This window comes from Colobus angolensis, unplaced genomic scaffold (genome assembly GCF_000951035.1).
Source record: "Colobus angolensis palliatus isolate OR3802 unplaced genomic scaffold, Cang.pa_1.0 Scaffold18, whole genome shotgun sequence".
Lineage (NCBI taxonomy): Eukaryota > Metazoa > Chordata > Mammalia > Primates > Cercopithecidae > Colobus > Colobus angolensis.
Window position 1 is genome coordinate 1,519,101 of NW_012114932.1, and position 25,367 is coordinate 1,544,467.

Genomic DNA, 25,367 nt, shown 5'->3' on the forward strand with positions numbered 1-25,367 from the left:
GTTTTCAGAGCATGCATGTCCCTAATGTGCGCCTGTCCTCAGCATATCTTCAGTCTATACAAAGCCTTCGTGTCTTGGTCCTGTTTGTTTATTTATTTAGCTTCCAACTTGTTCTACAGAAGATTTAAGGGCACTTACAAGGATACATAAAATTTAAGAAGAGCCTATAATTTGGAAGTAGGAGAAAAAGGAAAAATTAGAGGAGGGAGTAAGATGGCGTCAGGAGGTGCTGACAGAGGAGGTAAATGAGATGGCCCAGGCCTGGTGTGACCCCTTCCACACTTGCTTGCACATTCACAATGACTCTGTTGCCTACTGCCTTATTGGTGCCTTGTGGTCAGCTGCATCAAGAACTCAGAAGGGGGAGCCTAGCTGGGCTCTCCTCGGACCCTGGTTCAGAGGCCACTGTGGGTCAGGCCATGCCCTTGCCCCAACCAGGTCCAGCACCCATGCTGTTAGGAGCCCCTCCAATGGTGTGTTCAGCAGGATTTAGGGTCATGACCTTGAGGTAGTCCCAACCATCTGAGACAGCAAAGTTCAACTGCTTAAAACATTTCAGATGGCCACAGACCACTTTTTGAGGTGTGAATGGACACCCACAGAACCTCACGCAAGCCTGGGGCTGCCATATATCCAGTGACAGTGGACAGGCCCATCTAGGCTCTGGTGCCTTTTTCTATGAGCCTAAGTGTGAGATTTTAGCAAGATCTGCAAGGGGTTTCCTGAGTCCTGGGTGTGAATATGGTGAGGTCAGTGCATGTGACCTGATATGCAAGGTCAAGTGCACGTGCCTGCAGCTGCATTTGTGCACTGGTACAGGACAGGTCCCTGGGATCACCTTGCCCCAAAAGAGGCCCTTGATACCATGAGAGGCCATGGGCTCATCTTCTGGGCTTACCTTCATCTCTTTACCCTTATCTCCACACCTGCCATGCTAAGATCTCATGTTTTCACAAGAGCAGCCAGCCCAAGGGCCTCAGCAGCACCTCTTATTGTGATCGGGGCTGTCATTGGTGCTGTCATTATGTAGTGACATCTTTAGCAAGTCTCAGCAGCACAGGACAGAATTCCAGCCTGTGAGGCCAGGAAAGTTGGTCCCTGCGGGACAGAGTGGATCAGGGAAGGTGCTCAGGGCCTTGGGAGCAACCCTGGAAGGCAGTCCCATGAAAAGCCACCAGCACCCCACACTTGACCTTCCATCTTTGAGGAATGCCAGGATGGCCTAGCTGAGGTAGCTCAGGTCTCTGCAGACTGTGAGGGTGAAGGTTCAAGCCAAACCACGAGGCTGCTTAAGGGCAGAGCGAAAATTCAGACCCATGGCTTTTGGCCATTTTTGGCTGTGGGTGCAAGAGACTGGGAAGTCTCCTCTCTGGGCAGATTCTGACCCTCCTCATCTGTAAGATGTCCACCTCAGTGTCCTCATCTGTAAGATGAAAGATGAAAAGCCAGCCAGCTGCTGACCACCTCCTGGGTGCCCTTGTTACAGTAATCTCCACCCCCAGGGCCTGACTGGTGGCTTTGGGACAAGGTCAGTTTCTGGCCACTCTGGAGTCCTTGGGGGACCTGCCCAGCCCCTGAAGAAGGTTACTTACCTGACCTATCAGGGCTGTGAGGGGTGGATGGAGGTGATGCAGAGAAAGCAGATTTTGCCCTTTGCTCCCTGGCCTCAGTTCCATCTCATGAGGCACTTACGGGGTGAATTTCTTTCTTTTTTTTTTTTTTTAAGATGGAGTCTCGCTCTGTCGCCCAGGCTGAAGTGCAGTGGCGCAATCTCGACTCACTGCAAGCTCCGCCTCCCTTACGGGGTGAATTTCTACCAGCTCTGGGCTACAAGGACTCTAGGCCACAGTAACTGTTTCATCTCCGATGAGAGCTCTATGGCCCTTTGAAACCCACTGGAGGCCGGGCGCGGTGGCTCAAGCCTGTAATGCCAGAACTTTGGGAGGCCAAGACGGGCAGATCACAAGGTCAGGAGATCGAGATCATCCTGGCTAACACGGTGAAATCCCGTCTCTACTAAAAAACACAAAAAACTAGCCAGGCGAGGTGGCGGGCACCTGTAGTCCCAGCTACTGGGGAGGCTGAGGCAGGAGAATGGCGTAAACCCGGGAGGCGGAGCTTGCAGTGAGCTGAGATTATGCCACTGCACTCCAGCCTGGGGGACAGAGCAAGACTCTGTCTCAAAAAAAAAAAAAAGAAACCCACTGGAGCTGAGACATGATTGGGAGTCCCCTCTGGCCCACCAAGGGTCCACTGGAGCCTCTGCCCAACCTGGCTTCCAGAGCCCTTCACTCCCACCCTCCCTGAGTCCTGAGAGGTGAGTAAGGGGGGCTTTAACCCATTTTACATATCCAAAGATGGAGGCATGAGAGTGAAGGGGCTGAAGACGCCAGATGGCAAGGCAGCGGCCCGACTGGGTCTGTCTACTTGTGCTGTTGTAGGGTAGAGGGGGCCGTTTGTCCTGCTGCGAGGGCAGGGTCCTTGTCCAAGGCCAAGGTGGACCAGGGCTGCTCAAGGTGGTGAACGGTCTGAAGGGTAGGCCAGGCTTGTCTGCGGGCCAGAGAACTGAGCGGCAGTGGGGCCCTGGAACAGATGGCTGGGGTCTCAGAAGCCCAGTGCCACAGGCACCTCCACTCACTGCCTGTACTCTACAGCCAGTTTCTCTGTTTCCCAGAGCTGTCAAATGATGAGGACTCCATGGGTTATGCGCTGAGCCCTGTCTGGCCACACAGAGGACCTGTCATCACTATCCCCATCCTTCTGCAGTTAAGAGGCTGAGGAGTTCTGATGAAAGGAAGGCAGGGCCAACTGGGTGGGGAGGCAGCGGGAGAGAGCAGAGCCAGGGTGGGTGGCAAGGGGGCCCAGACGCCGACACAAACAGTCTGCTTCCCATAAACATGGGCGCCCACACCAGCCGGCCGCCACCCGGCGACTTCTGTGAGTTGGGAAAGTGCGGGTATGTTTACTCGCACTCCCCCGTGCCAGCTGGTATGCTGGGCACAGCTTCCCTCCCAGCTGCCTCGACAGCCGGCGGCTCCCAACTCAGGGAGGGGGAGCAAACAGGGGCCCCTGGTTCTTGCCTGCAGTTTGGTTCACCTTGGGCTCAAATTCCCCACCCGATGCTATTCCAGGCCACATTGAGAGGATGGGATCCCCGAGAGTCTCCATGGCTGGTGTCCATGTGGCTGTGCTGTGCCAGAGTTGTCTCCCCTGCTCTCCAGCCCATCTGAGTAGACAAAGGCCTGGAGGCTGGAACTGTCCAGGGACACTTGTCTTGAGTTCAGGCAACAGATGCCCTTCCAGTGGGGTCCATGCCCTCCTCCCCTCTACCCCAGCTGCTTTCTCAGTAGTTGCTTCTCTCTGGGGTTTGGTCAGTGCTCCAATATTTCAGCACACCCAGAACCAATGGATGCCAATTGCAGGTGGGTAAGGTTGTAGGGAACCAGTGCCTCATGGACCCTGGGATGTGTGGGTCTCCATGCCTCAGATTCTCTGCTCTGTGAATTCTGTGAATACTTTGTCTGAGCGCCACTCAGCAGTGGCACCTGCAGGAGGTCATGCATCATCCCAGGAGGTCAGGGCAGAAGATTCTTGGCTGTGAAGGTGTCTCCATGGTATTGTACCACCCACCCCAAGGCCTGAGTCAAGCATCTCAGATCAAGGAGTGATGGGAGCTCAGAGGCAGGGGCTCAGGGAAGCTGCTTGGGGAGAGTGCTTCTTGGGCAGGCACTCAGCAGCCCATGCTAGAGCATTAACTTGTGACTTTGGAGATAACATCATGGATGGCTCTGGTCCTGCAGCATTTGTTCTGAGGTACACAGGAGTGTACCTCATGCTGGCATAGGCAGGCAGGGACACTGGAGTGTGCCCCCTCTCTAGCCCCCATGCCCAGGGCCATTTGGGATTGTCACATCTGTAGTAGGGAGACCTCATTTGATTCTTTCTCACTCCCAACCTGTCCCCAGAGCATCCCCGTAACCACAAAAGGAGCCAGAACTTAGGGAAGATAAAGTCACAGACTACAAGCTTCACATAGGCACACGGCCATAGGAATGCTGTTATCTAACGATGGCAGCCTGGAATCCAGCCACATTGCTGGCTAATGATGGGTGAATCCCTTCTCAGCATTCCTGACAGCTGGGCTGGAATAGTCCCTGTGGCGGGGGGCTCACTACTTATCCAGGTGTTGCTTTCAGGCTTTGGGAGCCCTAAGTGTGAGAAAGTTCCTCCCGCTTCCGAGCTGGAATCTGCAACCCTGTTCACAGAAGCCATCAGGAACCTTGGAGAAAAGACCTCTCATTTTAGAGCTGGGTGGATATCATTTCCCTCTAGGACTGTTCTCCCCTGAGATATGGGCCTTAACACTGGAGGCCTCACTCAAGTCAGGCCTGGTATAAATGGATAATCAGGATTGCCACAGTTTTCAAGTCAGTTTGAAAATTCGCATATGTTTTAGAGGAGCAAAGGGCTACACCCAGGAATGGGCCATGCCTAGTGTCTCTGGTGGGTGGCACCTTGCCTGGGGGCACGTTCAGGGCAGGCCTCACAGGCAGGCTCTGCACAGGGGCAAGCACAGGGAGGTTGGCACAGACTGGCCCTTGCTTGGCTGGGAGGATTTGGTTTATTGTTTTGTGTTGGGTTTTGTGTCTTTTGAAAAACAAGAGATTGAGCCTTTTTATGACATGGATTTTACAGCGTAACGAGGCAGCGTAATTTCCCATTCTCAGCGGCAAGTGCACTTTTTACACTAATTGCATAATTAGACATAATGTACTAATTGCGGTAATGGATGACAGTCAACTAAACTTTAACTTTAAAAACAGGGAGGCGTTGTTGGGGGTGGTGGTGGGGGCTTCAGGCCCCTGTGAGTTTTGTGAAGGGAATCCTCCTGGTGAAAGCTCCTAGAAGTTGCCTCTTGAGGATGAGGGACCACAGCCACCGGGCCTTTCTTACCTTGTGGTCAGTCACATATCCCTCCTTCCTGGAGGATCCCCCTGTCCCTACCACCTGGGTATTTGCTCCCCTTGCCCTCACACCCTGTCTCCCCAGCTTCTCCCCAACAAGTCCCTCTGCAGCCACTGAGCAGTCCCTTATCCCTGCTTCTCCCAACCTTTGCCCCTGGCGCTACTGCTGCCATGCGTCCCTTGCCCCATCTACCCACAAAAACCCCTGCCCAGCCTTTCAGACTGGTCAGATGTCCTCTCCCCTGGAAAGCCCTCCTCAGGCTTTTTCTTGCCCCCTACCACCCCGGAGCAGACTAGCCCCACTCCCAAGTGTCTCCTGCACACCTCCCTCTGCCACCACCTGTCTGGGCATCTGTCCCCTCTGGATAGAGAGTCCCAGGAGGGCAGGGATGAGGTCTGTTTCATCTCTGCTGTTCCAGTGGGGATGTAAGGAGGTGGGGGTAGGGGAGGATAGTGCTATGAATGGGCCGCCCACCCAGGAGACCAGGCCAGGCACCCTCCTCCCTGCTCCCACACTGCTGTGCAGGCCGATTGTAATGGCCTGATTCTGTGTCTGTGATGCCCTCTAGAGAGAGTGTTCATCCCAGGTATTCTCTACTAGATATGAAGGGGAATTATTAATGGGACAACCAACATCACAGTGTACAAAACCTGTGTGTGACAGGACACCATATACAGCTGACCGTGGGGCCACCCCACCTGGGATGGTGGCAGTGTGGCATGGCCACTTAGGAACCTAACATGGCAGTTGGCAAATGTCAGCAGCTGACGAAGCATGTAACTGAGTGGCACACAACCCCCCTGCCTGGGCACCGATAGTGTGCCCTGAGGGCGCCAGGGGCCCCTTGCCCTACTGTAAGCCCTGTGCCAGGCTGGTGAGGGACAGGCCTCAGCCCCCACCTGGGGAGCTGTCAGTCACACACCCAGTCTCGTGGCTGGTGTGTCCCCAGAGCAGCTGGATTAGGGTTTTTGTGCACCTACCCTGGGGCAGCCCCTCAGTCCCATCAAGAACTAGGCTACAGGGGGAGCCCTGAGGGGTGCAGCCTGTCCTGGATCTGTCCCAGGTGCTGTCAGTGGTAGAGGGTTCCCAGCTGCCTGGCTACCCCATCAACCCTCCAGTCTTCAAGGTGGATTTGCAGTTATGTCAATACCCTGTATTTTTTCACAGAGGCAGAAGGCCAGGTTAGCAACCTAGAAGGGGTGGGTGAGGCGGGGGGCCCGGACCTGGGTCTGCCCTGACGGGCTAAGGTCCTTGAACTGGTCACTACCTGTCCCCAACTCCCCTACCTCCTTCTTGGCCCATCTCAGGCTTCCTAAGCCACCACAAACCCTCAGCCACCCACCCAACATCCCTGACATGAGTGTAGCCCAGTCTGGCAGCTGACCCCGACCTGCAACTGCAGACCCTGTGGCCTCTTGAGGTGGTTTCCTCCCCAGGGCTTGTTCATTTGGGTCAGGTCTTAGGAGGCTTCGCCCACTGTCTTTCGTCCACTGGCTGCCCTCCCCACAGGGGCCTAATGGGCAGTTAAGACTTTGACCTGGCTGCTCCCTGTGGTGAAACGTGGTGAGGGGGGTGTGGAGCGCCAGTCTCCCCGGAGTCATGCTTCAGGGCTTAGGCCAGGGGTGCTGGAGCACCTGGCAAAGCCCCAAGGTGAGCTGGGTCTTTGAGGAGACAGCGAGCAGCAGGGCCAAGCCTGCGTCAAATCTTTCTTGTTCCATTTTCTTTCTGATTTAATTTTCCAGAGATTAGGGCTGTTGGCCTTCACTGCGGAGAGGAGCCTTGCGTGCGAGTGCCTGTTTTGACTCCCAGGGTTGGGTGGGTGCTTAGTCGATTGGGCTGGCCCTGCCAGTCTTCCCCTCATTCCCCTCTAGCATGGCCCTCACACCTTCCAAGGGCCACAGTCTTTCAGCGTCTGCCTGCATCCGCCCCAAACCCTTGAGGCCTGTGCCTGAAGTTCATCCCTATGCCTCTTTTCCCATGGTCTTGCCTTCAAGTTTAGGGATAAAGGCAGGGAACAGAACTGTACAAAGAGTATGACCTAAAGCAAGGGCTTTGGATTTGACCCAGTTCAAACCCCAGTTTCGCATGTGCCTTAACCTCTCTGGCCTTCAGTGTCCTCCCTGCCACATGGAGATGATCAGAATGGACCCTCCTCAGGGGTTGTAGGAGATCAGTGAGGTCACGTGTGTAAAGTACCTGCCCCAGAGCAGCCAGAGCTAACACTCGGGGCAAACAGGGCTGTTCCTGCAGCCCCCTTGGCCCTTCCTCCTTGCTTTTCCCCACTCTCCTTTCTCCTCTCCTCTCTCCTTTTCCTCTCCCCTTCCAGCTTCCCCCTTGCCCTAGGCAGGTTTGGTGGTAGCTCAGGTCTGGGGTCCCCTGCTGCTGACTTTCTGAGACTTTGCAAAATACCTTCTGATTGGGGCCTGTCCAGGTCACTTGTCCTAAGGCCTTTAGTTTCCTGTGGTGGCTGTCTATGTTCCAGACACGTTGGGGCTGGTAGCTGGATTCCCATCTCCCAGGCAGGACTGTTAGGAGCTGTGGGAACGAGGCTGGCTCCCTTTGCCCCTGCCAGCATGCAGGCTTCCTGTCCAAGGTCACCATTCCTGCAAGGGTCCTCCAGACTTGCCTCCCACTTATGCAGAGTCATGGGGGAAGCAGGAGGCTGGGCGGAGGGTTCGGGGCTTCTAAGGAGGCATCAGCCCCCACGAGCCCTGTGAAGCCCTAGGCCGGAGAGCTAGCCAGACTTGCCTTGATGCCTAACTAAAGAACTGCTAGAGCTGAGAGAGGGTTGGGGCTGGAGCCAGCCCTGGGGGAGGGGAGAGGTGGAGGGGCAGGTCTCCATCACTGGTGGGATAGAAGTGCCGTCAAGGGAGGAGGGTGCCAGCTGAGCCATGGTTACCAGTACATGGAACAGGGTGGGGAACCAAGGATTCCTGGGAACGAGGGGCTCCAAACAGTCTCCTGAATTGTCCTTTGGGACATCAGCCACCCCTGTTCTCCCTGTTCCTCAGTCCTCTCCCGCATCTCCACCTGGCTCCAGCCTGCCACCCTGTCCCACCAGCATCCTGGCACTCTCTGTGGGTTAAAGCTGCTGCCTCTCCCTCCCTATCACTGCTGGCACAGAGCTGGGGCACCCCGGGATCGGCTGGGCCCTGTCGTGCTCCTCAGTCCAGCAGAGGTGGGGCTGTGCCAGCTGTGCTGCTGTGGGAGCAGTTGGCTTTTTCTAATTAATTCTCTGGGCCAAGGACATCAACGGGCATTGCCATCCTGCTGTGGTGGTTGAAGCCCTGCATCCGGTGCACCCTGACCTTTCTGCCACTTCCCAGCTGGCCCGAGGAGCCAGGGCTAGAGGCTGGGGCTGGAGTGGGGCTAGCCCTGGGCAAAGTCTGTGCACTGGAGTTGCCCTGGGCTCTTCTGGGCTCCTGCTGGGCCTGCAGGTGGAAAACACCTCCCTGGACCACATCAATGTAGGGATGACCTTTCTCCCAGGGTGGGACCATCTGCTGGGCTGTGTCATTTAGATCTCCTGGGGATTTGGGGCTCAGCTCAGGGCCCACCCTAGAAGATAGGGACAATTGGGGCAAGTTCAGGGGAATGTTGAGAGGAGGGCTGTGGCACTAGGGGCTATCATTCGAGGACTGTTGCACCTCAAGGGCTCATTTGGGATTGGGGAGCAGGCTTGGCTGGCAGTGTGACCAGCCCCTGCACTTCTGGGATTCTGCTTTCGTCTGACCAGAAACCCCTTCCAGCCCATTTCCCTGGCCTTGCCCTAGAGAGGATTTAGATAGCAGGGCAAGGTGGAGGGGATGCAGAGGCAGTGTGAGTCCAGGTATAGCTGTGGGAACGGGCCTGGGCTGGAGACCCAGAAGCCTACAGTCACATGATAGGTCAGTGGGCTTGATGGGCCCCAGGTGGTGGCACCAGGGCTGGCAGAAAGATGCTGTGGTGGTTCCTCTGGTAGAAATAGAACAGGAAGAAAGCACAGTGGATGCATCCCTGGGCCCTGAGGGCTCTTGCAGCTGCAGGCAAAAGGTGAGGAATCAGACTTGGGCCCAGCTGGCCCCAGAGCTCTGCTTTTGGACATAGAATCCAGCATATGGATTTGCCAAGTGTCCACAGCACACAGACATGGTGCTTGGGAGAGAGAGAAGGAAGCTGGCCATGGCTGTGCCCTATTAGTGGCGTCCCAGTGTCTGGGTTCCACCGTTATCACCTCTGGGGCCGAGGCTGAGGTGTTGGAGACAAGAACAGGGTGGCTCCAGTGTGGGAGACTGCCCAGGCCAATCTGGGAGAAGGGGGTGGGGCTAGAGGTGGGCAGACCCTAGGAGACTGAGGCTACCAGCTCAGGAATGCAGCCGATGGCTTTGGACAGCCCCAAGTGTACAGATCTAGCAGGGAGAGAATGGGGGCAGGGAGGGACTATGATTCCATCTGCAGAATTCTGGTGATCCCAAACAATAGCAGTAACAACAGCACAGGCTGCTCAAGGCATGGGTTTGCTGTCCCTAGCCCATGAGGTGGGGACTACTGTTCTCTCATGTAATAGATTAGTCATGGAGGTTCAGAGATGAGTGACTTTTGGTAGAGACTCGGCTTCCAAGACCTCATGTCACCTGTTGGTGCCCTGAGGTGTGGGCCTGCCACCTAGAGACCCGCTCACTCTGCAGCCCCCTGATCCCCAGCAGAGTCACCATGCCAGGCTGCAAGGGGCACCCTGGAGCCCAAGAGGAGGGACTCCTGGACTTTCCCAGGAGAACCACATGGTCCTGCCTCAGATCCTGGGGCTGTACACAGCCGTGGACAGCCAGACTGTTGTCTGCACCTGGGAATGACCTTGACAGAGTCTGAGGTATGAACTTCATTACAGGCCAGGAGAAGCCGGGCAGCGGTGCCCCCTGCTGGTGCAAGTGGGTCACGGCGCCACTCTCCAGAAGCATCAGTGGATGTGACTGAGACCATGGCCACACACACCCCAGAGTGATCTGTCAAGGATGGCTGAAAGCCGATGGGGTATCTGGCTTTGCCACTCAATCGCCTGGCCTTGTCCTCTCCTGTTTCTGTGCCTCAGTTTCCCCAACAGTAAGATGCTAGGCTCTAGGTTTCCTGCCTTTCCTCAGTGATCCCTAGGGTCCAACCCCTCCTTACCCTCTGTCTCTATCACTGTCTGCCTCTGTGAATCTCTGTCCTGAGGCAGGGCCCAAGGGCCCAGGGAACATCCTGGCCTGGCACTCACTCGGGGCCTGTCTCTTTCCTGGCCATGCGGCCAGGCCTCAAGTCTCGCCCCCTGATTGCCACTGCTCTGCGGGAAGGAGCGACTTCACCACAAATTATTTTGTTCTAAAAGAAGGACAAAAAGAAAAGAGAAGCCGGGAGGGATGGGGGTGGCGGGAGGAGGAGAAGATTGCCTGAGCCGGCTTTGTGCGTTGCTTTAACCCCTGGACTGCCAGGCACTGGGTAGTGGCAGGGCAGGGGCTCCGGCAGCACCCAACCCCCTCCACCCCGTCCCCCTGTCAGATGACAAGGTCTTATCTCCCTGCCTTCTCGCTGTCACTCTACCGACCTTATCTCTCACTGCTTGTCTGTCTTTCATCGGCTGCCTCTCCCCCCTCCTTATCTCCCCTCATCACCTCCTCTCTGTCTCTCCACATCCCTCCACTTCTGCTTAGCCTGGTGGCACGGCTCAGTCACAGCAGCCTATTCTGTGACCTCTGGTGGTGAAGGAGCCTGTGCTTGGGGCACAGACCTCCTTGGGTCACCTGAATGAACACATGGACCCAGTCAGGCTTGGAGACATATGCCGTGGTATATGATGCATACAAATGCACACACACACACGCACACACACACACCCAAGACCCAGCCGTGAACAAAGACGCTTGCAGAAATCTGCTCCTAAGACTCACAAGCCCCTGGGGGGTTAGAGATTCTAACTCCACCCCAGCCCCAACATACAGGCACGTGCACACAAATGGATATGTTGAGCCATCTCTCTCTCTGTCTCTTTCACACACACACACACACACACACACACCATCAGATTTACACTGCCATATGTGCCTGCACACCGACCCACCCCCATTGGAGGAAGGCTGGGCAGATTCAACCTGCCCCTTCCTCCCTGGTCCCCATTCCCCATATTCTGTGCCCTGAATGACAGAGGAGCCCGTAGGATTGCCCAGAGCTCCTGTTAGTTTCTGTAAGAGCCCTGGGGCAGCACCCACAAAAAGGGGTCCAGATGCCTGAGCAGTGCGGAGCCGTGGCTGTGTGTGTGCACATGCATGGATGTGAACATATTCTTGTTGGGATGGGGTGTGTAGTGTGTGCTTATTGACTCCATCTCCCCTCAACCTCCTGCCTCCTCTTCAGCTCACCCTTCCCCTCTGCTATTCAGTTACCTTGAGCTAGTCGGAGGGGCTGCTCATGACCCTGAAAGGGGGGGCCCTGAGGCCCAGAGAAGGCCGTGACAACCCCATCCCACCAACCACAATGACCAACCTAAACTGGGCTCTCATCCCAGATGCAAGCTACGGAGCCCCTGGCCTTGCCCTGCCTTCAAGTCTGTGGGGGCGCTGGCCTTCCATGCCCTCCCTCGGAGGCCAAAGACAGGGTCTGGGTGCGGGTGAGGACTGTGCTGAGGTGAGCTGTGCAGAGGGGTATGCAGGGGCCATGGCATGGGGACATGGGACCACCTGGTCTCACCCCTGGCTTCTGCTTCCTTCCAGATTTACAAGGACAACCGGAACCTGTTCGAGGTACAGGAGAATGAGCCTCAGAAGTTGGTGGAGAAGGTGGCGGGGGACATTGAGAGCCTGCTGGACAGGAAGGTGCAGGCCCTGAAGGTAGGTGTGTGTGTTGGGGGCGGGGGTTGGGGGGGCGCTGAAGGAGGGCCAGGTGGAGAGGTCCTGCACCATGAGGGCAGTGTCCCGAGCCTTCATCACATGGCCCTGCTGAGTTCAGCTGGGCCAGCATCAGCAGGGCTGTGCCCACGTGGAATGTGGGCAGCCGCGGCAGGAACAGGATGATATTTTCTGGAGTAGCTGCATGAGAGGTGGTGACTTGGAATCTTGGGGTTCTGTGTGAGCCTGAGGCTGGGACTGGGGCAGGCCCTACCCCTCCCTCCCTCCGGGCCTGGGGTTTTCCCATTCTTCTGGGTCCCCAGGTTTGTTTATGGGTGGTGCCCTGGATGGGCTCCTGGTCAGGATAGTGACCTGCTGCTAGTGGAGTCTGCCCCTGAGGTAGGCTGCAGGCTCTCTTGGAGGGAGTGTCGAGGGGCTCTGCAAGCCCCACAGAGAAGGCCACGGAAGGATGGGGGCTGCTCTGCCCATGGCTTTGAATGTTTCTCTGCTCCCTCATCTGGGCACCTATATTCAGAGAGGTTGTGCCTGTCAGCCTCAGGCCACTGTAGTTCTGAGGGGTAACAGGAACGTGCTGGGCTGCCATGACAAAGCAGGCGGACCCCTGGCAATCAACCCATCTGAGGGAGAGTAGGTGGGATGGGGCTTCTCAGCTGCCAAGTGACCAGGGAAGGTCATATGTAAATGAGTGAGAGGCATCCAAGCTTCCCCCAGATCAGAGGCATACCTGCAGTTGCTCCAGCCTGTGTCAAAGACAAACTAATCCAATAAAAAGGAACGAAGCTGGGCATGGTGATGCACACCTGTAGTCTCAGCTACTCAGGAGGCTGAGGCTTGAGCCCAGGAAATCGAGGCTGCAGTGGGCCGTGATCGTGCCGCTGCATTCCAGCCTGGGCAGTAGAGTAAAAACCTCATCTCTTTAAAAGCAAAAAAAAAAAAAAAAAAAAAAAAAAAAGGAATGAAGTCTCCTGATGCTTGCTACAATATGGATGAACCCGAAAACATTATGCTAAGTGAAAGAAGTCAGTTACAAAAGACCACATATTGTGTGATCCTATTTCTATGAAATGTCCAGAATAAGCAAATCCATAGAAATGGAAAGTAGATGCATGGGTGCCTGGGAAGGGAAGGGATAGGGAAGGCCTGCTAATGGGTACAGGGTTTCTTTTTCGGAGTGATGAAAATATTCCAAAATTAGATTGTGGCGATGGTTGCACAACTCTGAATATACTAAAAGCCACTGAATTGTATACTTTATTTGGGTGGATTTGCGGTGTATAAATTGTTTCTCAATAAAGCAGTTTTTTTTAAATGAGCAAGTCTACACAAGCTGTGCCCAGGCTCAGGCCAGGGTCCTGGCTGGGTTAAGTCGGGGTGGCCACCCCAGCCCACACCCTGCCATATCCAGTCCCCAAGAGAGAACCAGAATTTCCTTCTCCAGGAGTTTGGGCCCTGCTGTCCCCCATGGGATCCCCTGCCTGTCCCTATGTGACCTGGGGCCATGGAATAGGTGGAGGCTGCTTCTTGGGGCCAGATTCCCAGAGAAGGTGGACTCTGAGGACCTCCCACCCAGAGGACCCAGAGCAGGGCCCCACCCAACCTTCAGGATCTCCTGGTCATGAGTGTGGGAAGACAGCGGGGAGCAGGCAGAGCCACACCTTCTGCAGGGATAGCAGCCCATTACTCTCGCCTCTCTCAGCCAGTGCATCGCTCCCCACCTTCTTGCCTTTCTGAACTGGGCGGGCCTGGATGCCCTTCTCCTGCCTTTCCCTGGTTCTCCGACTCTGTCTCTGCCCCACTTCCTTCCAGACCCTTCATTTGCACACTACTTCCCAGCTTTGCTGCCCCTGTCCAGTTTACAAATGTGGGCACCCAGCCCCAAACTTGTGTTGGAACTGTCTGATAAATGTGGGAAGGGGCAGCCCTCAGGCCTTTCAGTCTGCCACTCACCCAGGCCGTGGGACAGCAGGGATGCTGAGTGGTGGCAGAGACAGACGCCTGACCCACCCTCCATGCATGGAGCCCAGGACCCAGCCTCCTGCCCAGCCCTTTGGGAATCACAGGGCTGGGGTCTCTTTCCAAGCCACTTTCCCCACCCCTAAAGGAACAGTCAACTCCGATAGCTTAGGAGGAGCAGCTGAAGGCCTGAGGTCCTGGTCCCAACCCTCTCCCTGCATCCCCCCCTTGCTGGACTCTGCCATATGAGGCAGACAGGTGTCTCTCCCTTCCACTGCACCTGCAGCCCAGCCATGGCCTGAGATAACCAGCACTAAACAGAAATTCTTTTCTTTTATTTTTCTTTGCTTTTTTTTTTTTTTGAGACAGACTCTCACTCTGTCACCCAGTCTGGAGTGTAGTGGCGCAATCTTGGCTCACTGCAACCTCCATCTCCTGGGTTCAAGCGATTCTTGTGGCTTAGCCTCCCAAGTAGCTGGGTTTATAGGCGCCCGCCACCATGCCCATGTCTCTACTATTTTTAGTAGAGACAGGGTTTCACTATGTTGGCAGGATGGTCTCAAACTCCTAATCTCAGGTAATCCACCCGCCTTGGCCTCCCAAAGTGCTGGGATTACAGGCATGAGCCATTGCATCCGACCCAGAAATTATTTTTTATGAGAAATGATGGGGAAAGGCATGCACTGACCAGACAGACACTCACCACACGCTGAGTCTATCATGCATCATTCTCACAGCAACCCGGAGAAGGAAGCCCTGGCTACCCCCGCTTCACAGAGGGGGACACTAGGACTCAGAGGTGCCATGCATCAGGCCAGGATATGGCAGAGCCAAGATTTGAACTCAGGTCTCCCTGACTCTGAGCCAGCACCTTGACTCCCCACATTATTCCTGAGGCGTGCACTGAGCCCACAGCCCGTGGCCTCCCAGCGCTCCTGGGCAGTGAACTCCTCCTGCTGCAGCACCCCTGGCTCCAGACACATGAGATGTTCCTGCCCATATCCCCAGAGGAAGGGGAGGACCTCCCTTCCTGCTGCTTGGTCCTAATTGTTGAAGATGAGCTTTGGTCTTAATTATGTTTTAAATGTGCTTTTAATCAAGTTGTGGTCCCTTTCTCCTTTTTCACATTGGTTTGCAGCCTGAGTATATATGAAGGGAGGGCTGTTGGGGGACTGGACCCCCCACCCCCCACTACGTTGTTCCTCTCTCTCTGTACCCCATCCAGTAATCCAATTTAAATCCTTTGCTCTGGTCTGGAATTCTAATTGGGGGCTTGCAAAGAGGGAGCTGAGCAACACAGGACGGAAGTTCATTGTCTCATCTAATCACGGACAATCAGATGTTTATAACGAGTTTCTCCAAGCTGCAAAGGGTGGTTGCTGGGGCCAAGAGTCAGGAGGGAGCAGGCCAGATCCCCAGGTCCGGGAAACAGGCTGGGCCCTCAGCTTCAGAAACACAGAGGGGTACCTGTCTTGGAATTTTGACTACCTAGGGAGATGGGGGCCTCTGAACTAGGGCCCACTCTCTCAGAGTCTTGAGTCCCAGGAGGAACAGGGAGGTGCCTAAGTTCTTATAGCAGACTTGGACCCAAATCAGGACTCTTCTGCCCTCCCAGCTGGGCCCTGGCCTATGGCCTGGCTCTCGGGAAGACCACCCCCTCATCATTACATTCCTCCTTCATCTATTCACCAACATCCACCGCTGGCTACTGTGTACCACTCCCTGTTCAGGTGCTGGGGGTGCAGTGATGAAGGACAGACCCTGTTTCTGCCCTCATGGAACTCTCAGTCCAGTGCTGTCCCAGGCCTTAGTTTCTCCTCCTATGAAATCAGGACATGAGTACCCTCCCTGCCCAGCACTTCTGGTTTCACAACTCCAGGGGTGTCACTTATAAAGACCACAGTGTGGACAATCCCTTGAAGGTTGCGCCCCTGCAGCACCGTCCTGTGCTGTGTGGCTCGGAGGAGAGGCCATGGGGGAAGGGAAGGCCCTGCCCGGGATTAGGTGAGGGGTGACCCCAGTAGGAGAGATTCCAGTCTCCTCTCAGGGACACAGCCAAGGGTATCAAGGCTCAGCGGGCTTGGTTCTTAGAGAAAGGGAAGCCCAGGGCTAGGACAGCAAGGCCAGAGCAGGTTCTGGAAGGACATCAACGTGGTGGCTGGAAACCTGCTTTCCAGGAGGCCCTTTTGCCTCCTTCCTCAAACCAGGGACGGTGGGAGGCCCCACTAGGAATCTAGCACCTGGAGACCCCAGCCCCAGGCTTAAGCCCAGAATCCCTCCTAACATGCCCGTGCCTCCCATCCTCCCCCTCAGTTCCCTCCCATTGTCCTAAGGGTCAAACCTTTGACTTCGTGCAGCATTTCTGAACCCTGGTTGCACATTGGAATTGTCTGAGGAGCTTCTAAAATCATGGCACCCAGCCCCTGCCTCAGATCAAGCACATCAGATTCTTGGGAGGGCCGGGGAGCTCGGGGGCAGGGCATCAGAATGTTTTAATGTGCCACAGGTGATTCTGTGTAGATTCAGAGTTCAGGACTTTTCCCAAAAAAATGGTTGAAATCTTTCCTTCCCAGGATTACTGGCCTCTGAGTGCCCACCAAGTGCCAGATCTGAAGTGAGCCTGCATGCTCTGTATTGCTCTGAATCCTCACACAGGTTGCTGGGTTGCTCTCTTCTCTCTATTTCACATTGAGGAAACTAAGCTTCAGGGAGCTTAAGCCACTTGCTCCAGGTCTCACAGCAAAACCAGGGTTTATTTATTTATTTAGAAGACAGAGTCTTGTTCTGTCACCCAGGCTGGAGCGCAGTGGTGGGATCTCAGCTCACTGCAACCTCTGCCTCCAAAGTTCAAGCAAGTCTCATACCTGAGCCTCCCAAGTAGCTGGGATTACAGGTGCGTGTCACCATGCCCAGCTATTTTTTTGTATTTTAGTAGAGCTGGGGTTTCATTATGTTGCCCAGGCTGGCCTCGAACTCCTGAGCTCAGGCAACCCGCACACCTTGGTCTCCCAAAGTGCTAGGATTATAGGTGTGAGCCATGGCACCTGGCCAAAACCAGGGTTTAAATCCAGATAGTTGGGCTCCAGACCCCACAAATGGCTCCCCAGCCACTGCCCTCCTCTCTGCTACCATTAGTGGCCATGTGGTGTTTGCTGTCCAGAGCGGGACAGGGTCGAGGGAACAGGAGATGGGGCACTGGTTTCCTCTGACAGGGGCTTGCTCTCTGATGACCTAGTGACATTGGGCAAGTCCCTGCCCCCTCAGTTTCTTCCTTGGGCAGTGAAGACAAGACACTGAGCACCCCTCCCACATCCCCATGAGGCTCACATGGATGGGAGGGGGTGGCATGCAGTTCTGGCCTGGGTTCTAGGGGCTCCAGCAGGCATTGTTCCCACCATCGGTGGCCTCTCTGGGGAATGAGCATCATTTAAAGAGTAAAATTAAAAACCCTTCTGCACACAGCCGCCCTGCTTTTGCTGCTAATGGCCACTTAACCCAATTAAAGTGATGCATTGTTGGCAGTATGACTGGGTCTGTTCAGGAACTGGGCTCTGGGCTGGGCATTCAGAGGGGCAGGAGGTGCGAGCCAGAGAGGGAGCCAGGGACTGTGGGGCAGCAGACTGCTCCCTTTGTCAGGAAGGAGACCATCCTGCGCAGCTCCCACCTCCTTTCTAAAGCCTTATCTAAAGCAGGGCGTCAGCCTCAGCACTGCTGACACCTTGAGCCGCATCCTGCTTTGCGATGGGTCTGCCCTGTGCACTGTGGGATGTTTAGCAGTACCCTTGCCCTCTACCCACTAGATGCCAGCAGTACACCACTCTTCCAGTTGTCACGACCAAAAATAATTTTAAGTATCGCCAAATGTGGCCTGGGGGCAAAGTTGCCCCAGTTGAGAACCACTGGCCTAACAGGACAGAAATGCAGCCATGGGAGCCACAGCAGGGAGATACTGGGAGCCTCGGAGACGTGCAGGCGGAAAGGCCAGCAGGAGAAAGATCCCTTCAGTCCAGAGAGGTCACAGGAAGGCTTCCTGGAGGAGGCAGCAAGATGTAGGGGAAAGTTTGGCACTGAGACAGCTGGAGGGCAGTTCAGCCGGGTCCACTGGTGCATTCACTGACGAGAGTGAGACAAACAGGTTGGCCCCCGGAGGACCAGGCCGTGGGTGTTGCCTACTGCCAAGGCCTGGCCTGGAACAGAACACGAGTTCTGCAAACTTGTGAACATTTGTAGAACAGATGCCAGGGCTGTTGCTCTGGGTTATGGCTGGGGCTCAGCCTCTGGGCTCTGACTCCACACTAGGGAAGCTCTAAAAGGTGCAGTAATGGTGGACGGACAGGCAGGAAATCCTGTGGCATTGGCTGCCTCCGCCCACCCTTCTCTGGGCAATTAAAAGGTGTTTATGTGGGGCTGGCGATGGCTTCTGCCTCCCCTCCATTATGAACATTAAGAGATCTTGACCCTTCCACTCTCCTGCTCTTGAAAGGAGCCGCAGACACGTGGAGCCAATTAGGCGCACGCGTGGGCGCCAAGCGCCCAAGCAGCCTTTTCTCCCTGATTGCAGCGTTTACAGCTGATTATTCTCCCCTCACCCAAACAGTGCTGCTGCTTCCTGGCAAGGTGCCGCCCACAGGAGCCAGCTGGGGGTCCCCAGGGATGGGGGAAGCATTGGGGATTGGGCATCTGTTGGACACCCATTGTGTGGGCATCCTTGGGGCCCTCCGCCTACAGAGGGAGGCAGCCAGAGAGCTGGCTGGCAAGGAGATAAGGAAGGGGCTTGGTGGTGAATGCTAGGAGAGACCAGGGAGCATGTGGTGGCAGAGTGACCACCAAGGAATGGGCATCAGAGAGGGCTCCTTGGACGAGGTGGCCTGGATGTGTGCAGAAGGGACAGTAAACCCAAGGGTCCCTGGGGTCAGCACGAGCCTTGGGCAAAGACGCTACCCCCAACAGCTGGACAGGAGTGTGGGGACGGCCTCCCCTGCCTGCATCTCTGTCTGGCGGTCTAGAATTCCGAGACCCCTTGGAGGCCTCCAGCTGGGAGCTGGTCTCCCTGGGAGGGTCAAGGGAGACAGTGCAGGTGGGACATGGCTGGGGCATGGCCAAAGGTCCTCAGGAGAAATAGTCATTCTCTTGTCTTCACCCACCCGCCTGAGCTAGTGGTGGTCAGACAAGGGCCTGGCCCAGCCTGCCAGGGCTTGGGAAAGGTTGGCTTGTGGATTTGGGGCTGAGCTTCTCTGGCTCCTGAGACTGCTCCTGTGGAGCAGGCCCGTCTCCTGGGACCTCCTCCAAGATGCGGGGACCTCAGGAGGGGTCAGAAGCTCTGTGATCATTCCTGACTAGCACCTGCTAGTCAAAGGAAGGGTCTAGGGGGGCTGATGTGCATCACCCCAAGGCCCACAGAGCCTGATGGGTCAACTCCAGACACCTGTACCCAGCCACCAAATTCTCCCTAGTGGCTGAAGGTCAGAGGAAGGGATTGACTGCAGGCATGTGTCAGGCCCAGAAGTTCAACACCCTGGGTATCGTGACTGATGTCACCCCACCACCTGTGGGGACACCTTGGCTGAGATGCCCCAGGCCCAGCTCTCACTGCAAGAGCCTCTCCCGCCCTATGGCCTTGCTTTTGATGCCAGGTGCCTCCCCTGGGAGTGCCATGCAGCCTCCCTGTCTTTCACTTGCTCACTCAGTCATTCAGCAAACCTCTGCTGCCCCCAGCCTGGCCCTAGGCCAGGTGCGATTCCAATGTCTACTTGCTGTGGGGCAGAATGCCCGTTTTACAGATGAGAGAACAGAGTCTGAGACTAGATGTCAACCCTGGTCACTGTCTGGGTGAGGCAAGGTCTCAGTACCCCTTGCTTACCCTGGCTCCTGAGCCTGTGTACCTGCCCCTCCCAGAGCTCCCAGGGATTGGGAGGAAGCAGAGTGGTGCTGGCTGGGGCAAAGGGAAAGGCCAGGGGCAGGAAGGGAAGGTGAGAATGCCGGGTGGAGGGCAGAGCATGAACAAGGGCCTAGAGGCAGGACCTCGACTGAGGGTTGCTGGGGAGCAGCTGGAGAGGATGGCCAGGAGACGGCTCCAAGTGCAGGCTGGGAGCTGTTGCCCCAAGTTTCCTTTTTAATACCCTTGTACCTCACCTCCAGAGGAGAAGAATCCAGGACAGGGAGATGGGAGTCTGTTGAATGGAGAAAATGAACCCCAAGGGAGGGAGATATATGTGTCTCCACTCCCCAGCGAAGGCCTGCGTAGAGGGAGGATCCCCTGATGGTACCCTCTTCTCTGGGGGTCCCAGCTGGCGAAGGGAGCAGATGCAAGGAGGCGGAGGGAAAGGGCCTGCAGGTGCCACAGGGACAAATCAGCCTAATTTAGGATCAGAAAAGTAAGAATTTTAATTGAGTTTTAATAGTGTCTGGCTCTTTGTTCTGAAATCCTCATGTGCGAGGCTGGGGGAGGGTAGGTGCATGTGAGGAAGGGCAAGCCGGTGGCCAGGCTAATCCCTGCCCTGGGGCCCAGACTTCAGGGAGACGGGCAACAGGCTGTGGGGTCCCAATGTGCAGAGCAGCTAACATGGGACAGGCAAGTCTAAGAAGACAGCCTGGAGGAGGTAGCATTTGAGCTGAGCCTTGGAAGGCAGGTGGAATTTCCAAAGGTAGAAGAAAGGAAGAAGGAAGGCATCTCAGTAGAGTTCCCAGCCTGGGCACTGGCCTAGCAGTGAGAGTGAGCCGAACTGAGTCTGAATCCGCTGAGATGGGAGTACTGGGGGCTGGGAGGGGAGCCTGGAAGGTTCGGCCTGTGCATCAGTTTCCACTGCAGGAGAGAGGGGGCGTGGGGGTGACAGGCAGGGCACAGGGCTCTCCACCTGACTTCTGGGGTGGTAGCTGCATATCCACATATGGAAGCTTGGTCTCATGGAAGCATGGCCCTGGGAGCGGGCAGTCACTTCTCTGGCCCCACTTTCTGTGCCCTAAAATACATAGAGAGCAATGCCTCTCTGTGGCAGTGGGTGCCTATGGGAGAAGGAAGCTGAGGCTCACAGAGGCACTTCTGGGGAAGGCATAGTGCTGCAGACCCAGGCTAGGGGGCATAGGGTGGCAAAAAGGCCCTTGGGACCCTCCTAGACCCTCAGCTGTCTTCCCCAAGCTAACACCTGAGGTTTCACCGGCCCCAGGTGCTGTGGTGACCTGGGCAGGGGCACCTGAGGTTTTCCTGGAGGAGACTCCACCTTGACCCTGGTTCCTCCTGTCCTGGGATACTAGGTGCCTCAGATTCCCTTGCTTCAGCTTCTGTTTACTGAGCACTGGCCCTTGCTGTGTACTAGCATGATAGTAGGTTACCAGGTACGGGGACAGCACGAATAGACCTGCTGGGCCCCTCCCTTGAGGAGTACAGTCTGCTGAAGATGGCAGTGATGTGATGCATGCCACAAAGGGTGGAGCCATGGGGCAAGCCCATGGGGATACTTGACCAGGCCCAGGGGACCTGGGGGGAGGGAGGATTTAGCTAGGCAAGGGAGAATCAGGGAGCAAGAGGGCCCAAGGTCCTGAGGTGGAGAGCGCATGTATGTGTATTGGGATGCGTGCATGCAGTGGCGGAGGGTCTTGCCCACTGGCAGGCTCCACAGAGCACATGTGCAGATGCAGTGTGAGGCTGGTCTCCCTGGGGTACACGGGGCTCCCTGGGGTCTAGGTGAGACCCCATCCAGAGACCACATCCCACACAGTCCAGACCTTGCACTGCCCCAAAAAAGAACCTGTGGCCAAGGGTCCTTAGGAAGGTGCAGCATGGCACGGGGTGCCCATGACTGGAACCAGAGCATAGAAGGCAGCCAAGAATCAAAGCCCTCACACGTCCTGTGCTGCAGCCCCTCACACTTGAGCAGCACTGAGCCCTTGGCAAACCTCACACTCTGTGGGCCTCAGTTTCCCTACCAGTACAATTGAAACAAGTGTGGCTGCACAGATCTGTCGCCAGAGTTTATGCCCAGGCTTTGGTGACACCAGTCCAGGGAGGGATGCTTCTGGGGGTAGCACGTGGGACGGGCCCCACGGACAGACAGATCTGTCCTCCTTTAGCTCCGCCCCGTGTGTAGAACAATCCTGGGCTGCAGGGCCTCCTGCCAGCCTTCCCCTCTCTGAGGGCCTCATCAAGGGCCCTGTCCCCAGCTCTCACCTCTGAGGGCCGGAGTATCCAGCTGCTCGAAGATTCCTGCCTCCTGGCACAGGCCTGGGGGCCCTTGTTTGAGAGGCTGGTCACGGTTGTCGGGCCCTTTGTTGCAGCCTCCTGTGTTTGCCCACTCTGTGCCTCGACAAATGGGAGTTGCAGCATGTTTGCTGTGTCAACACCAGCTGGAGCCCAGTTATGGAGATCAGCTAGGGCAAGACGCCCTATCCTTCAGCCTCCTGGGTGCCTAGGGTCCAGCCTCTCCCTGGGCAGGGTTGGTGGAGAGTGGGCAACTCTCCATTCTCAGTTCACATATTCATCCCACAGGACTGCCAAGTGCAGGCTGGGCAGGCATCTGAAACCAGCAGGGGCAGCCCTAGGCAATGGGGTGGGACTTAGAAAGGTCAGCAGGGCACGCAGTCTCCACCTGGCACAGCAGTCATGAAGCCTTTGAAGATTCAATGTGGGGCTTCCCAGCCTTCTATTCACGATCCCGCTGAGCAGCCCTGGTTCTCTCCTCCCCTGTGTCCCCAGTCATCACGTCTGGCAGCCTCTGAGGAGAGGAGCCTTAGGTGGTCAAGCAGATGGACAGATGAACAGACAGATAGACCTTGAGACAGGGTCAGGGCAGGGGATGGGAGAGGGCTTGAGAGACCAGGAACCAGGCAAGCTGAGATCCATCCATGAGCTGTGTAGGCATGGGCCAGGGGTCAAGGAGCCATAGCCCTGGGGAGGGCAGAAATGAGCAGCTTTGGTTGGTCACTGGCACTGAGGGGCAGCTCTCAGAGACAGACGGGAGAACAGGGGACCAGAAAGGGGAAGCAGCTTACCCTGGATCTGGGGGGAACCCAGGTTCTTTCACTTCAGCCAAAGCTGCTCCACCACTTACGGACCAGGTCTGTTGCCACATAGCAGAGCTGGGCCAACTAAATCCTGTTTACTTCTGAAATAAGATCCCCCAGCCTCTTCATAAGTAGGATTTCCAGAAATGAGTCTGTGAGGGTGACTCGGCTTCCAGGGCAGCATGGACCAGGCAACTGGATGAAGGGGGAGACGTGCCAGGCGAGATCGCAGCTACAGCACTGACCCATCAGCCTTGTGACCTTTGCCAGTGATTTCCTTTTTCTCCTCAGTTTCCCCATCTGTAGATGGGCAGTAAGAGTCCACCTGGTGGGACTGCCGGTGGGGTCTTCTGAGTGGAGGTGTAGCCGGCGTGTAGATTGCCTGTGCTGTGTGGTTATCGCCATTGAAAGAAGGGGCCTCGCCGGGCGCGGTGGCTCAAGCCTGTAATCCCAGCACTTTGGGAGGCCGAGGCGGGCGGATCACGAGGTCAGGAGATCAAGACCATCCTGGCTAACACGGTGAAACCCCGTCTCTACTAAAAATAGAAAAAACTAGCCGGGCATGGTGGCGGGCGCCTGTAGTCCCAGCTACTCGGAGGCTGAGGCGGGAGAATGGCATGAACCCGGGAGGCGGAGCTTGCAGTGAGCTGAGATGGTGCCACTGCACTCCAGCCTGGGCGACACAGCGAGACTCTGTCTCAAAAAAAAAAAAAAAAAAAAAGAAAGAAGGGGCCTCATATTTTTCTGAGCTTACATGCTTACATCTTGGATCCTTTGCTCCAGGAGGGGGCTTGGCAGGGAAGATCCCTGTCACTTGACTCCACTTTGAGATTCTGTGAAAAAGTGTCCCAGTTGCCTGGAAGCACAGGGAAGGGGTGCTGAGGCTGAGGCTAGAGGGAAGGAGGGAGTTTGCACCTCAGAACAGGGAAGGGTATTCTGACAAAGGGAACAGCCTGTGGCAATCTGGGGGAGTGGAGTGGAAGATCCGGCAGAGTCCAGGGCGGCCGCCAGCTTCCACTGTGGGGGAAGCTAGACTCCAAGTTCTGAACTGGGGTGGGCAGTTAGACTCCAGTCCACAGGAAGTGGAGGCCATTGTAGTTGTCAGGGGAGGGGTCAGAGGCCTGCAGCCAGAGCTAGGGCTGCAGGGATGTCGGGGTTGACTCAGGATAAGGTGAGGCAGCCAGGGAGGGATAGTCCGAAACAACTCCTGGTTGCTGAAGAGGAGGGAGGGTGGAAGCAGTGCCTGTGGGCCAGGGGATCTCTCGCAGGAGCAGACTGCAGGGTGAGAAGGCAGAACCCCCGGGAACCAACGTGGATGGTTGGGAAGCAGGCAGTGCCTCCTGCCTGCCTCTCGTTTTCCTTCCTCAGATGTCTGCTGACCTGTCCCCAGGGGGCAGCCAGTGAGCTGGTGGGGTGCAGCAGTGAGCAGTTCCCAGTCACCGGGGGTCAGAGGACATTGGCTTTTCCCTTGGACTCACTCACATCTGGGGGTCCTGGTACAAGTGTAGCATCATGTTCCTGGCTGGAGTTCTGAGGGGCTCGAAGCTTTTCTGAGTTCGCATCTTGGACCCTTGGCTCCACGTGCTGGGGGCCTCAGGGCCCTGCTGAGGGGTAGTTTTTAGACTGCTGGGCTTCGGACTCCCAGATCATCTTCCTGTGTCCCTGTAGTGCCAAGGGCTGAAGAGTTGGGGAGCAGGGCACCATGGGGCGGCAGGAGTGCCCTGGGCTGATGGGTCCCCACCATGAGTCAGGTGGGAGAGTTGGGAAGACCCTGTCCCCAGGCCCAGCAGATTAGTAGTGAGCATTTGAAGAGAGAACATGGACCAACCTGTGCTTCACCTATGGACAGCAATGACACCCCAGCCTTGTGACTGTGGCCTGAGTGAGGGGGGGCAACTGCCTCCACTCCCCATGGCCCAGGCAGAAGCACCAGGCCCCACAATCTCCTCAGGGTGACCCTGACCTTTCCCCACCACCCATGTGCATACTTGGGCTCCCTTTTATCAAATATCCTTCTGCTAATCTCATCTCCCTGTGTGACTTCCCTGTAGTTAGCTCACTTTGCAAAATATGATGTCTGTCATAGTTCCCCCTCCACGTTTTTCTTTTCCCAAGAAAGGGTAAAGAGGGAATGGGATGAAGAAAGATTTCTGGACGTGGGGCCACCTCACAGGTCAGCTCTGGCCTTGTCCCCTGCACACGTGCCCCCTCAACACATGTCCCAGCTCAGCTTCAGAGCCTGGAGAGCCAATGAAGGTTAGTGGGCAGGGCCCGAGGGTGTCAGAGACCTCCCAGAACCCAGGGGAAGGGATGGCATAGGCGTGACTGAGCCCTGCCCCAGGAGTGCCCATGTACCCTATTCACACCCAGGGACTGCCCAGACCCAGGCTGGGCTAAGACTAATGAGATACTAAGTGGCCTTTCCCACTCACAGCCTGGCACATGAGGGCATGTGTGTGACAGGCAGGCTGGGGGCAAGGAGGAAGGGGCAAGGGAGCCAGGATGCCAGCATTGCCTCTACACAGCACATATAGCCACGCATGGATGGGCTGCGCCAGTTGCCAGGCATGCAGCAAACACAGCCAACAGGAACCC

At 56.1% G+C, this 25,367-nt stretch overlaps 1 protein-coding gene across 4 annotated transcripts in view; it reads left to right on the plus strand.

Annotated features, from left to right (window-relative positions):
* The window catches only part of CACNA2D2 (calcium channel, voltage-dependent, alpha 2/delta subunit 2), a 113,905-nt gene that overhangs the window by 30,676 nt on the left and 57,862 nt on the right, over positions 1–25,367 (plus strand). For all 4 annotated transcript variants that reach the window (XM_011939002.1, XM_011939006.1, XM_011939004.1 and 1 more), the window contains exon 2: positions 11,688–11,804. In XM_011939002.1, the coding sequence (XP_011794392.1) occupies positions 11,688–11,804 (117 nt within the window). The remainder of the gene's footprint in view (positions 1–11,687; positions 11,805–25,367) is intronic.